The 12,750-nt window shown below is 35.2% G+C and overlaps 1 protein-coding gene across 3 annotated transcripts in view; it reads right to left on the reverse strand.

Moving 5' to 3' along the window:
• Positions 1-515: 515 nt before the first annotated feature.
• Positions 516-12,750, reverse strand: part of ZFC3H1 (zinc finger C3H1-type containing) — a 41,401-nt gene continuing 29,166 nt past the window's right edge. The window contains exons 24-35 of one of the 3 annotated variants that reach the window (XM_062584580.1): positions 12,109-12,346; positions 10,917-11,022; positions 10,638-10,836; positions 10,086-10,180; positions 9,018-9,128; positions 6,698-6,802; positions 6,443-6,608; positions 5,598-5,698; positions 4,366-4,467; positions 3,733-3,772; positions 1,488-1,550; positions 516-1,364 (exon numbers count right to left, since the gene is read on the reverse strand). In XM_062584580.1, coding sequence (XP_062440564.1) covers positions 1,227-1,364; positions 1,488-1,550; positions 3,733-3,772; positions 4,366-4,467; positions 5,598-5,698; positions 6,443-6,608; positions 6,698-6,802; positions 9,018-9,128; positions 10,086-10,180; positions 10,638-10,836; positions 10,917-11,022; positions 12,109-12,346 — 1,464 coding nt within the window. In that variant the 3' untranslated portion in view covers positions 516-1,226. The other 2 variants (XM_062584588.1, XM_062584595.1) reach the window with 2 other exon arrangements.

Here is a 12,750-nt window from a genome sequence, read left to right on the forward strand (position 1 = left end):
TGCCTCATTCTCAAACATGAAAACTATCTGTTCATGGTCCTCATAGCATCTGTGTAAAGTTATTTATGTGGGAAGTATTACAGCCATATTTTAGTATTATTCGGCACAGACAAAAACATGAGCGCGCCAAATCTATGTGGACAACCTATTACTAGTTCAACAGGCTTACAGAGTACTTCTGTAATGCACATTTAGGGATTCTGGAAAACGGACCTCATTTTGTTATAGGGAAAATGTCGAACGGTATCACATACTTTTCATTACTGAAATGGTACTATTGACAGGAATTGTCACTACAGGTACATCTGTGCACCCAAGGCAACAGGAAGAAAATGTTTTTGGAGATCTACTTATTCCATAATTAACAATGGAAAGTTCAACCACATTTTCTTACTTTTTGATCAAAATAAGTTTGTTTTTTTCTTAGAAAGGTCAGCTTATATTGAAAATATCTTTGTACAAACAACTATAATACTACAAAGTAGTATCAATACAAAACAGATCAACATTAACTGTTCTTTAAACTGTTAAACTTTATTATAAATTAAAATTTCTTTACAAAAAAATTGCACATAATTGACCACTCTTAGGTTCTGATGCACTGGCATTTGCAATAGTTTCTTTAATCTTCAAGTTTAATTGTCTCTGCCGTGAGTCCAATGCAGAAAAGGGCAGTAAGCAACCCTCTTAGAGCCTTCAAGTGCAAGAAGCATACTTGTGGCCACGGCAGTTACACTTTCCTTAAAGAGCGGCTGCTTTTGTTTTAAATCCTGTAATGAAAAAGTCTCAAAAAAGGTTTAAAAAAAAGGAAAAACCCAAAGTGGACTACTTGCTCTTTTACTGTAAACACAGCCCAGTAAATTAATCCCAAACACAGATCTCTCAGGCATCAGTGAGAGTGTCAAGTGAATCAGGAACAGCAAAACAAAGAAAATAGAAAATAAAAGGAAAACATAAAAAAAGTCTGTCATTTTGATTAACTATACTTACGTACATGATGTTATGAGAATCTGGCAGGGCCCAGAAGCAAGGCCAGACAGGGAGTTCATTTATCCAGAGAGGAGGGTCACGTTAATTGTTTCCAGGTTCAAGGAAAGCAGATTGGAGACTTGATATGCTCAGCAATACTCATCTGCCTTATACAGATCTTAGGCATGGATCAGCCTGAAGAATCATTCAACTGATTTTGGCATTTAATAGGACTTAGGGCTGACCATACTCGGTGTTCAGTGATTCTTGCTTTCTGTTCTGTAAGTGTTTAAACTTAAAAGCTCATCTAGGCTGACTCCAACCTCTTGGCACTTGGAAACTAGTTTTCTCAGGTTATCAGTTTTACCTCCTCCTGATGCTTCAAACAAGAGTTGCTGTAAGAGATGGGGAAGCAGATATAAGATTTAGCCAGAGCTTGAGCATCACCACATCTATGGATATGGGATATGCAGAAAATTTATGAAACCTCAAACCAAAACATAAGGAGAAAACATTACATCTTTCCACAGTGTTGCACATAGAGGTAACTTCTGAAGGGCTCTCTGATATAAATGATGGACCTGTAAAACAAAAACAAGTATTAAGTCAGCAAAACTTTGTGTACTCAAAATGTAAGCAGTGATTTGAAGCAGAAAAATCTGTTGCAATATTTTTTTTTTTTTTATTCACTGTTAAAAACAAAAGGCTGCGAAGTTGTTACTACAAGCAAAGGCTAGTTTGTCTGGCCTTAATTCTGACCCGTGTATGCACATGATTGATTAAATGAGGACATTTATTTTTCTTCACAAGACTCTTGCCTCATTCATTGCACAGGATGGATCATGTTCATGGAATGAAGCAGCTTACTCAATATGTCTCTTTCACCACTCAATATGTAGTCTCAAGATCTTGCTTACTGCATATCATCCCAACCCTGTAATGAAAATAACTGTTTCATAGGCTTTTTCCTACAGTATCCCTCTATCTGTGCTTTAACAATCAGTATTTGTCTGCAACTCCCTAGCAAGACGATCTTCTCTTTAGAAACAATTTTACGGCTGGAAATGTAGGACCAAGAAGTTTAACATAAATATTTACTCAAGTCTCCTTCAACTTCTGATATTTTAAGTAGCAAGTCTAATCAAAGTGATGGGAGTGAGGGGCAAGTAGGTCTTGTTTCACATTCTTATAGCTATTTATACATTCTTTTAGCAATCCTTTAAATGAGCTACTAAAGGGAATCAATGACAGGGTCCCCCAGCAGTAGGAAATTCAAAATTTGAATCACAATTCACTCTTGCATAAATATCCAGTTTCATTATCAAAAATTTCAATTATTTACAACTGTCACTGATTCCACATACAGCTGTAAGAGATCACGGCATTCCAAACTGAGCACATACTCCCCCGATTTAAAAAAAAAAAAAAAAAAAACACACACACACACACACACCACTGCAGTGTCTGTGTGTCTAATTAAGCATAGAAGTCAGGAGGTGGCAGAAGAAATCCACAAGGTTTTTTTCTTGATGTAAGCCAGCTACAGTATTTTACATATGCCTTAATTCTAATTGGCTTACTTTCTACATGGATCTTCTTTTACCTTCATTTTTGAAACAAATTCTTCCAATTTTGAAAGCAAATAAAGCAGGGATTTTATAAGTCAACCTCATTATACTCAGTGCCTTGTATGTTGTCCATCTAACACAATGACTGAAGCAGGGATCTGTGACTAATTACAGATTACACCAAACCATCTATAGAGACAGAATTCACCTACATAGAGACAGAATTAAGGTTGGATAAGCAACTATACCCTTCACTCTGAACTATTTGATTTTCTAAGCTAAGTAACTGGCTAGTTGGGGGTGCTCTTTTTTAAAAAACACACTAGAAAAAAAAAGGAATAAAGATTTCACTTGTCAAACTAAATAACCATAAAACCCATTATGAACCATTAGAGCTTTAGTATTGTTTCAAAAGAAAAGCTGACAGAAGAGAAGGATGCCAAGAATCAGCTACTAAAAGAATGACATGTATCAAGACACTAGATTACATATAATGGCAGAGCAGTAGCTCAACCACCACAAACAAGTAGTGAGTCAAAAATGCAGGACCTCGTGATCCCTCAATACAGAAAATCTTCCCACAGGCAAAAAGAGTATTTTGATGGGGACAGCTACAACACCAGGAAGATCCAAAGGTTGAACTGAAAAGTGGTTCAGAATTGCTGTGCTGAAATTCTTCTATTTGTATATAAGGTGATAAAAGTATTTTCACCTGGAAATACTAATGAGTAGATTTGTTGTGTTTTGAGAGAGAGAAAGAAAGAAAAAAAAAAGAGGGTTTGGAAGGGAAAAACACTGATCAAACACTCCCTAAATACATTTGCTTGGCAGACCCATCCTTTCAACTGCAGTTACTAGCATCTTACAGCACAATACTTCCTTCCCTCTACTGTATTTTAGGTCTAGCCATCTCCTTCAGGTGAAAAATAGAAGTGGGAGAACACCACAGGTTCCAATGTGTGGAAGATACACACACAAACAGTATGCACAAGTACTAACAATATATTCGATTCTAACTCAATTGCCAAAGACATTTTATACTTAAAGCATTTGCTTCAGGGTCTATACACAGAATGTTATCAGCTATCAAAAAATCTAGGGTTTAAGAGATGACCATTGCTCTGGATAAAGCCAAGGTATGAAAAGTTTTACAGAATTTAATAATTACTCATTTTAGCAAGCTGTGTTGACTTACTTCTCTTTGTCCCATTAGAAAGCATTCGGCAGCAATGGCTCTGAGAAAAAGAAATATATAAAAAAATATTTATTCTTGAATGATTTAAAATGCCATTATTGGCAGAATACTGACTGTGGAATGGAATTAAAAATTCCTTGAGAAGAAACTGACTAACTTCCAATGATCTATAATAAAAAGAAAAAGATAGCCATTTTTTAAAAACAACCTTACATGAGCAAGACATTTCAGTGGTTCCCCATTATGAACAAACATTGAAGAAAAAGATCAGTTCAGCATCACTGGATAATGAAGATTACTGCTATTGTGATATATAAAGGGGAGGGTAGAGAGGAGGAGACAGAAGTCAATAATTGAATAAAGGCAACTTGTAAATACATTATTCAGATTTATCTGCATAATATCCATTTATATGCTTCCATAGGAGGGAAAAAAAAAAAATCAAATTCTCATTTAAAGAAGTGACAGTACCTCTTTTTGTTGTAATGAACAGTTACTGTTTAAATAATAAAATAACGAAAGAGACTTCTAGTACAAGCCCATTTTGAAGGACATTTCAGATTTACCTTTGTGATGTAAACCTTATAAACAAAAGCAATATCTATGAAAACAGATGTATGACTGTTGCATTACATTTTCCAGATGGCCAGGCATGTTGGGATATTATATGTAAACATCTTGGCTTGCAGTTTCAGAATTTGAACATTGCTCTCCTCCCAGTATCGCAGAAGCAGTCTGTAAAAAGCATTCATGAGAAAGGAGCATTGCTCTAATCACTAGGAACAGAAAAAGTAACCCAAAAATACAAACATATTACACGGAATATATTATACCTAATTTTAGCCAAGAATTGCAAGTGAAGAAAAAGAGCCAAAATCACAACACATAACAGAAGCTGAGTATGTTCTGGAAACAAAGTTAAGAAACACTTTTGAAGAATAACTGCAGAGAAATCAAAGAAACCATGATCTCTGTACACTGCAAAATTCATTTTTAGCATGTGTAAGGTAACTATATATCTGAAGAAAGGCTAATTAGTTTTGTAAAGTCACGAGGCTAGGACATACTGTGCAGTCAGATCTCTCCACTCATTTTATATAGTGAGAACATTGTTTAAGGAAGCTGCAAGCTCCACTTAGAATCACCACTTGGTTTAAAATGCAACCATTTAACTGTATGCCACAATTCAAACCTCTCCTCCGCCCCTAGTTGTTTCAAGTCTGGCTTTCGAATATTTGAGATAGCTGTTGAGGAATAAGAGCAAGCATCTGGGAACTTATCAAACCTATTCAATAAAACATTGATGAGTTCAGTGAAGCTGTATGTGATAAAATCTGGATTCTTTAATCCTAGAAGAATATGTTCTGAAATACTGTTTAAGTCAGAATCAGCACAATATGTACATTAACTGTTTTCCATTCATAAAATTTCTCAAAATTAAGAACAGTTTCTCTTTGCTAAACAAATGTCAAGTTAAAGCTTAATGCAGCACTATTACATACCAACACCTCCATTTTCCTTTGCTGTATTTTGGAACAGTTTTTAATAGAACATTAATGAATAACAACATTTTAATAAATCTGACATTTCTCTACACGCTTGAAATTGACTATTTACATTCATGCACAGTACTGAAAGTTGTTAATAATCCTTGTATGTAATTATAACCTTTCTGCATATAAATCAGAATCCTGTCAAACACAAAGACTGAAAAGATGTGAGAAGGCACAATAAGCCTCAAGCAATTTGTACTAAAAAAAATAAAACTCTTACTCTGTTGCTATAACACATCACACAAATCTTACATGAAAAATAACACCTATATTAGCCAAATGTTTGTCTGTTTTGCATATATTTTCACATACCTCAATGCAAGTCCAGGATTAGTAGGCATGGTAGAACAAAACCGTTCCAAGGTTTTGGAATGTTGAGACTTTGGAATGCAGCTCAAATAAAAAAGGATTACCTGTAAAATTGGAATTAAACATTAATGCATTTCATAACTAACTGCGATAAAGTGATAGAGTTAGAAGCTATAAATATTGTGACTGAACTGAGTTACCATCACAGAAATCTCAATTACAAACCTTATCCGTCAAGGGTTGCAAAAATCAACTCATGCCAGTAATTAATGTCAAGTCACTAACACCACAGATTACAGTCCTTCCAGCCTTTATTTAATAGGTGAAAAAAATATTGGACGTTAATTAAATGGGACCTAAGACTTATGTAAACAAATCTTCAGAAGCGCTCAACTCTATCTACTCTCCTACTTCATTCTTTTTATTTCTCAATCACTGTAATTTCTAGGATCACAACTGACAACTTAAATTTCATCTCCCAATGTTACAACTCTGCAGACCTCTCTCACTCCACCCTATCTTCCTTCCCTTCCACACAGTTCTTTTTCCCTCTAAGAATGGATAGTTTGTCGTTAACAGCTTTATCCATACAGTACCAAAACATGCTGTAATTTTTCTGACTTTCACATTGCCTTAACCACCCTTTATTCAAAGCATTGCTGCTAGGTATTCCTTTGATACTAAATTGGAACACTGCTCACCTGAGATTTTTTTTCTTTTTCTAAAAATTCCTAGCTGACAGTGTGCATACGCTAGCTGTGCTCTATTTCAACAAGTAAACTACATAAATCTGCCAAAAGGACATCAATCCTTTTGTTTAATTAAAAATGTTCAGAAAACATTCTTACCTTATTATGAAACTCATAATTGGTCCAATAATCAGCAGTACTAAAAGGAATTGGGTATCGTGTGGGGACTGTAACCAAGCATCTGTTCACTAGGTCAGTAAAAAGCTTGAACTCTTGAATTTTATTGTTGGATCCAACAACTTTGCTATTGATAAAAACAAGATAACTGGAAGGCAGAAAACAAAAAAGTAAGATGTTTCTGGTGACCTTCACTTAATTGCAAGATTAAGTTATTTTCCTTCCTTACGAACTTACTCCAGCCAAATGTTCTGAACAGTTTCCTGCTGCATCACTGCTCCCAGAGCCGCTTCAAAAGCATCCAGTGCTTCACCAACAGTTGCATGAAGAGACTGGCACAAGCTGTTTATATTAAATAGAGTTTTAAAAAGTTTTAACATAATGCTTGTTCAAAAATACAAGCAAGAAAAAGAACTTCACATTTCAAGATGTAAGAAAAGACACTGTTTTCAGTTTAGCAGCATTACAGACTTCTCTTGTCAGTCTGCTTATTAAACGGGTAAGTAACACACTGCAGGTAATACAGAATACGGAAACTGCACAGTTTAAGTACAATTTTTAAATAGAAATGAACACCTATCCATTGTCTTTACTCTTGTAAAGTACCTTTTTCCTAATCCTTAAAAAAGGACACTCTGACTGCTACAGAATGGGGACAGGTCTTGAGCTTCATATGGAAAGCTCCAGAACAGTAAATTCCAAAGTTATATTAAAAGAAGCCACACTTGAGAAGTGGTATCAGATAGTGGCAACAAAAATTAAGGCTCTGAAAAAAATACTGCTGAGGAGTAGGGGTAAAAACACCCTGACAGGAAAAAAAAAATGACAAAGGCAGTCAAAACACTTGTTCCACAGCTCAGACCAACATTAAGAGCTTTTCCAAAGACAGAAGCAGATGGACTTTTTGTCCAAGATTCAGTCAGTCAATGATCCTTATTTCAAGGTATAACGAACTAAGGGGAAGGTTTTAATTAAGTTGCAAGTGGAAAAAAAATCATGAGGAAGACTGTAGAATTACAAAGCAGGAAGAGCTGATGCACAGGAAGACCTGTAGAAGCATCCTGCATAGGGTCACACAGAGATAATCAGAATTCCTGATCACAGATCTTTACGAAAGCAAGAGTAGAAATTAAACCACCAGGGTGCTGATCTTGTTAAAAAAAAAATCTATAAATAAAAGATCTTTCCAAGTAAAAAGTAGTTCCTTGATCCTTTCAGGCACTGATAATTTCACTTCGACTATTTATTTGATGTCATTTGCCCTCTGTACCTGAAAAAGGAAGGACAGATACACAGGCCCAACCTTATAGGCACTTTAACTGTGACAAAACTCAAGCGCAGAAGCACTCAACTCTCCACCAGCTTTACAGAGCAATTTAGGAATTCATTTAAGGAGCACTGATTTATCTCTTATGATCAGGTGCCTAAAAACAGATGCATCTGAGCTTAAATAAGGTCTCTAATGACTAAATAGTGACCTCAAGCATCCTTCTAACAATATTTCTGATTTGCAAGTATGAACCTTCTAAAAAAGTGAACTTCCAAAGAAAACTAAATCAATTTCATTTAAACTGGAATTCATGGGCAATACCATAAGAAAGTATTAAGATAATTTAATCTAAACCTTATATGAAGCTTTTACTGAAAATGTATGATATACCTCTTAAGTTATTCATCAGTTAAAAGCTATCGGTAACAGAGCTGAGGGAGTTCTAATGAGTCCTCAAGTCAGCATCTTAAGGATTATTTTCATCTTTGCTCTTTTACTTGTCTGAAAAGCCAAATAGCTACTTCTGAAGATGGCAAACTCAGACCACAGGGAAGTAAACTTCTTCAGCAATAACGTAAGTCAACATTTCAGTAAAAACATCAAAAACTAGTAAGTTTTCTTTAACTGCCATCATGATAGCTAATACTGTCTGTATGACATCTTGGATATTCTTGCCATCAAAAGCAATGCTGGAAAAAAAACTAAAAAGCATAAAAGTGGGAAAAAATGTTTACATGATAATGATGATTCATCTCTTCTTGAAAAAAAGATCACTTTGTCATATTCCTTTGATATGCAGGGCCATCTGTGAGAAGTTCCAATTTTTACGGGCTGTTGTTACTAAATCCACTAACAGCTGAAACAGTGGGTCAAGACTGTGAGATCAGGACTAAACAAAGTTCATAGGGTGGAAGTAGGGAACTACGGAACAATAAAAGGAGGCAACTGAAAGCTGGAAGAAATGAAAGGAAGCCACTAGAAGTGGCTTAAAAACAGAAGTCTAAACAACTGATCATTTTATGGTATGAACACATCTGCCACCGTCCCAAATAGGGAAGAATTCCTAAAAGACTTCCTGAGTGTAGAACTTGTGGTGATGTGCAATTCACAATTCCATAGACTTGCCCCTGTTCTGTAGTAGTCAGGTAACTTCTCTAAGGACTGGCAGACCGGTTATTAGAAGAACCCAAAGCGACATACTTTGGCAAATTATGACTGCTTCACAGTGGAAAACTCAATTTACTCCGCCCCAATAGCTGTCCCTCAAATACTTTTATAAAGTCTCACCAGTAGGTCTGCCACAGATACGGGATTTGCTGATTTACAACGTCATCTGTAAGATGTTCTTTATAGAGGGGTGATGTAAACTCAATTGGCATTGGAAAATTCAAGAGATACCTACAAGAGAAAAGTAGCATGTGAATACTTTGGTACATGGAAGAGACAAATATCTCAAAACCAAAAATACCAAAAAAGTTTATGTGGACATACAATTTAGTTCTGAAATCCAATCTGAGATATATTAAAAAAGACTCACCTAATTTTCTTAGATAACTTAACTCGATGCATATACATATTTTAAAACAACTACTGCTTTCTTCCTTCATTACGTTACAAGTTTAAATCTTTATGTGGAAAAGGAAAATGTCTCAGATTTAAATGCATAAATTCCTAAGATACAATTATCTACCAAAAATCAGCCGAACTGCATTGCCAGTACTAAAATTAATATAAATGAACTTAAATGGAATAAAAATCTTACACCTAACTTGGCATAAGCTTAAGTACAGACAGTTTTTCTCCAAAGGCCTTCACAGGCATCTGCTTTTCTTTGACTAAAAGAAACGTGTATTTTAGAACTTCAAGGAATCTCTCAATTAGGTGCCTAAGACTCAGGTGGAGATTCAGCAGACTGAAGACCAGTCTCGGCATTTTCAGCAACAACAGTACCCTAATTAATAGCACGTATGCATTTTCTGGACTTTTGCAAGTGCCTAGTTATAGAATTTCAGGCATGTAATTGTAGGCTCCCAGCTTTAGGAGAAAAACAACACTATGGCATAGATATTCAATGAATTTCCACTCCCCAAATTCAGACATTAAACTTGCTAGTTATTTCACCTCCAAGATTTTGTGCTTTAAAGTTTTCTGTATGTGAACACGTAACAAATATAAACCTTAAAAAACCAAATCATAATTCACTAAAGCTTTACCAAAACATGCCCAAGTTAAAAACAGTTTCAAGAGTTCTAGAACTGCCTAGTTTTGAAAAGAAAAAACAAACCAAATTCTTCCCCAAAATGGAAAGAAAAAAAAAAAAAAAAAAAAAAAAAAAACAACACGTTCTAAACATACCTTAAGAGATCCATGGGACTCTGTTCTTGACAGGCATTCTCAAAGAAAGCTGCCACAAAATCTTGCAATAGTGAAAGAATACTGTCTGACCTTCCCTGTTTTTTAAAGAAAATTTAAAACAAATATCATGCAAGATATCAACCTAAAGACAACAAAAACAATTTAAGCACTACAAATAACAAGTGATATCCCTATCTCTCCAATGCTCCATTATCTTCATTCTCTCAAGATATATACCTAACAGGGTCAGTTGGCAGATAGCAGAAAAAAGCCAAAAACAGTTTCACTGTCAGGATCATCTATTATTCTTCCATAAGGATACTGTTAGCACTGATTAGAACCAGCAGTCTTGGTTCTAAATCTGTGATATTATATAATACCTTTGATTACCCTGCAAAGATGTCAAAATCTGTCAATTCTATTTTTCACATCTATAAAGAGGAGTGCTAGACATTACAAAAATGTTTAATCTATTTGGTAAGTGTTTTGAAACCACAAGCAAAACACAAACTATGAAAGCCAGAAGACTAATGCAAAAGGGTAAGGTTTTACCTGTGAGATGAGGAATTTACACATCTGATAAAAAATTTCCGCATTCTGAGGATTCTTCTCAAATGCTGCAATCCACACTTTGTAGGCACTATCACTCTGCTCTATTTGCAAATACAAGGTGGCCAAACTCTCCAAAAGCTGACAGTTGTTAGGGCAGAGTTCCAACAACGATCTACAAAGTTCTATAGCAGACTCCCACCTCAAATAAAGGTAAAGGTAAGATTTAAAGACTAGAAAAAGATTATTCTTAAGTGAAAAGTATGTTTAAAAACAAATTACCTTTCAAGAAGCTTCAACAAAGCTAGCATATTTCTGTAGAGAGGAAAGCAAATAGCTATTCTTTTGTCAGTGCCAAGGCTTTCATCAGTGCACGTTTTGATCGCATCTTAAAAAGAAGGCGGGGGGGGGGAGAAAATGTTAAGCTCTTAACCTCAAGCATCTTCACACTTATCTGAAGCTTTAACATTAAAAATCTACAATACATAAGCATTTAAGTTTTTGTGAATGGTGTTCTTGTAAATTATGAAAAAACAAAAGATGACAATCTTTGGAAAAGGTCTTTATCAACACTAATCACCACAGTGTGGACAAAGAAAAGTCTTCTAGAGGCATCATCCCTCATGTGCTTAAAAACCCATCCTATCAACATGGTGTTAAAGCTACATTACATATAGCAGCATAATACATTCCATTTAAAAGTGCAGAATTTCCACCATGAGTGCTGAAAGCAGTTTTATTGAGACAAAAGCTAAAACGGGCTATTTTATTATGTTGAGAAGCAAAGTAGAATTATGCAGTACTGAATACAACACCTCCCCTCAGGTACTTCCACACTGCATCATCATCTGCAGCCAATACTGCTGCTGGCTAACACACAAGTAAGTGCTGATCTTCAGATACCAATATGAAAGACTCCATCAGGCAGCAGTAAATAGTTTTTCACACAATATTTTCATTTTACTACTTTAAAAGAATTACTCCATTTACTAAAAAAACCTCATTTGAAGACAAGCACAAGCTTTGCCCTGCCTCTCCTGAGTAAGCACACTAATCTTCCAGGGAAATAACTTTCAGACAGACATATTTAAAAATGCACAGGGGTAGGAGGCAGGGAAAAAGAAAATGAATGGCAAGAGAAGCTTGGCTTTGTGCTTTCTTAAAGCCCCAGAAAATAAGCAAAGCTATATTGTCACAAGCAACTGATCTTTAGCTTGATAGAGAATCATATTTCAGAGCAAAAGCTATGACTGAGTCACATATGGAAAACTCAGTGCACGTTAAGTCCCCAAAAAACATAAGCTTTCCTCACTTTCAAGTTCAAATCACTATGAAGTATTCACTGGATTGACCATAATGGCCTGAAGTATTCAGCAGCAATACTACACTACCTTGAAATTGCAAAAGGTGGGTAGTATTTCCTGACTTGTAACAAATGAGCAACATGCTGACTAGTTTACTTCCCTAAACTTACCTTCAAACATAGCCAATAGCATATCAGGATCAGTCTTCACATCTTGAATTGTTTGCCATGGTATTAAAAATGGCTCTTTGTTCATTATCCTTGAAGGACTGGCATTAGCTGGATCATAGAACTTGACTGGGAGAATGCCAAATTCAATTAGATGTATGTAAGTCAGCCATGCCAAGCAACGGTCACTTACAGTAAGGCGTTCTGATATTATCTTTTCATTTGTTGATTTTAAAGCATTCTGTAAAAGTTAAAAGGAATGTATTATATTTTAACTTAAATTCTTTAAGATCTAAGAATGAGAAAAGGGAACGGTAAAAAGTTTTAATATTCTAGGTACTTAATATTCAAGGACAGAATTAATAATTCTTGACCTCAACCATGATTAAGTTTCCCTTATGTGAATGTGGAATTGTATTCTAATCATATGTAGCTAAATAACTTACAGTAGTTAAAGTAATTCTCTTCAATATGGTTAAATAACCTTCCTCAAAATATTCTTTCCAACTACAGATTCCATATTTTTTTAATATTAATCTATTTTTGCAATGATGTTTTCAGATGAAAGGGGAGGGGAAGTGCCTCAAGTTCTTCCGCAATGTACTCCGGACCTATATTTCAGTTTGATGCAAACTGATTTTTTTT

Source organism: Rhea pennata, chromosome 1 (genome assembly GCF_028389875.1).
Source record: "Rhea pennata isolate bPtePen1 chromosome 1, bPtePen1.pri, whole genome shotgun sequence".
In the NCBI taxonomy this organism is placed as follows: domain Eukaryota; kingdom Metazoa; phylum Chordata; class Aves; order Rheiformes; family Rheidae; genus Rhea; species Rhea pennata.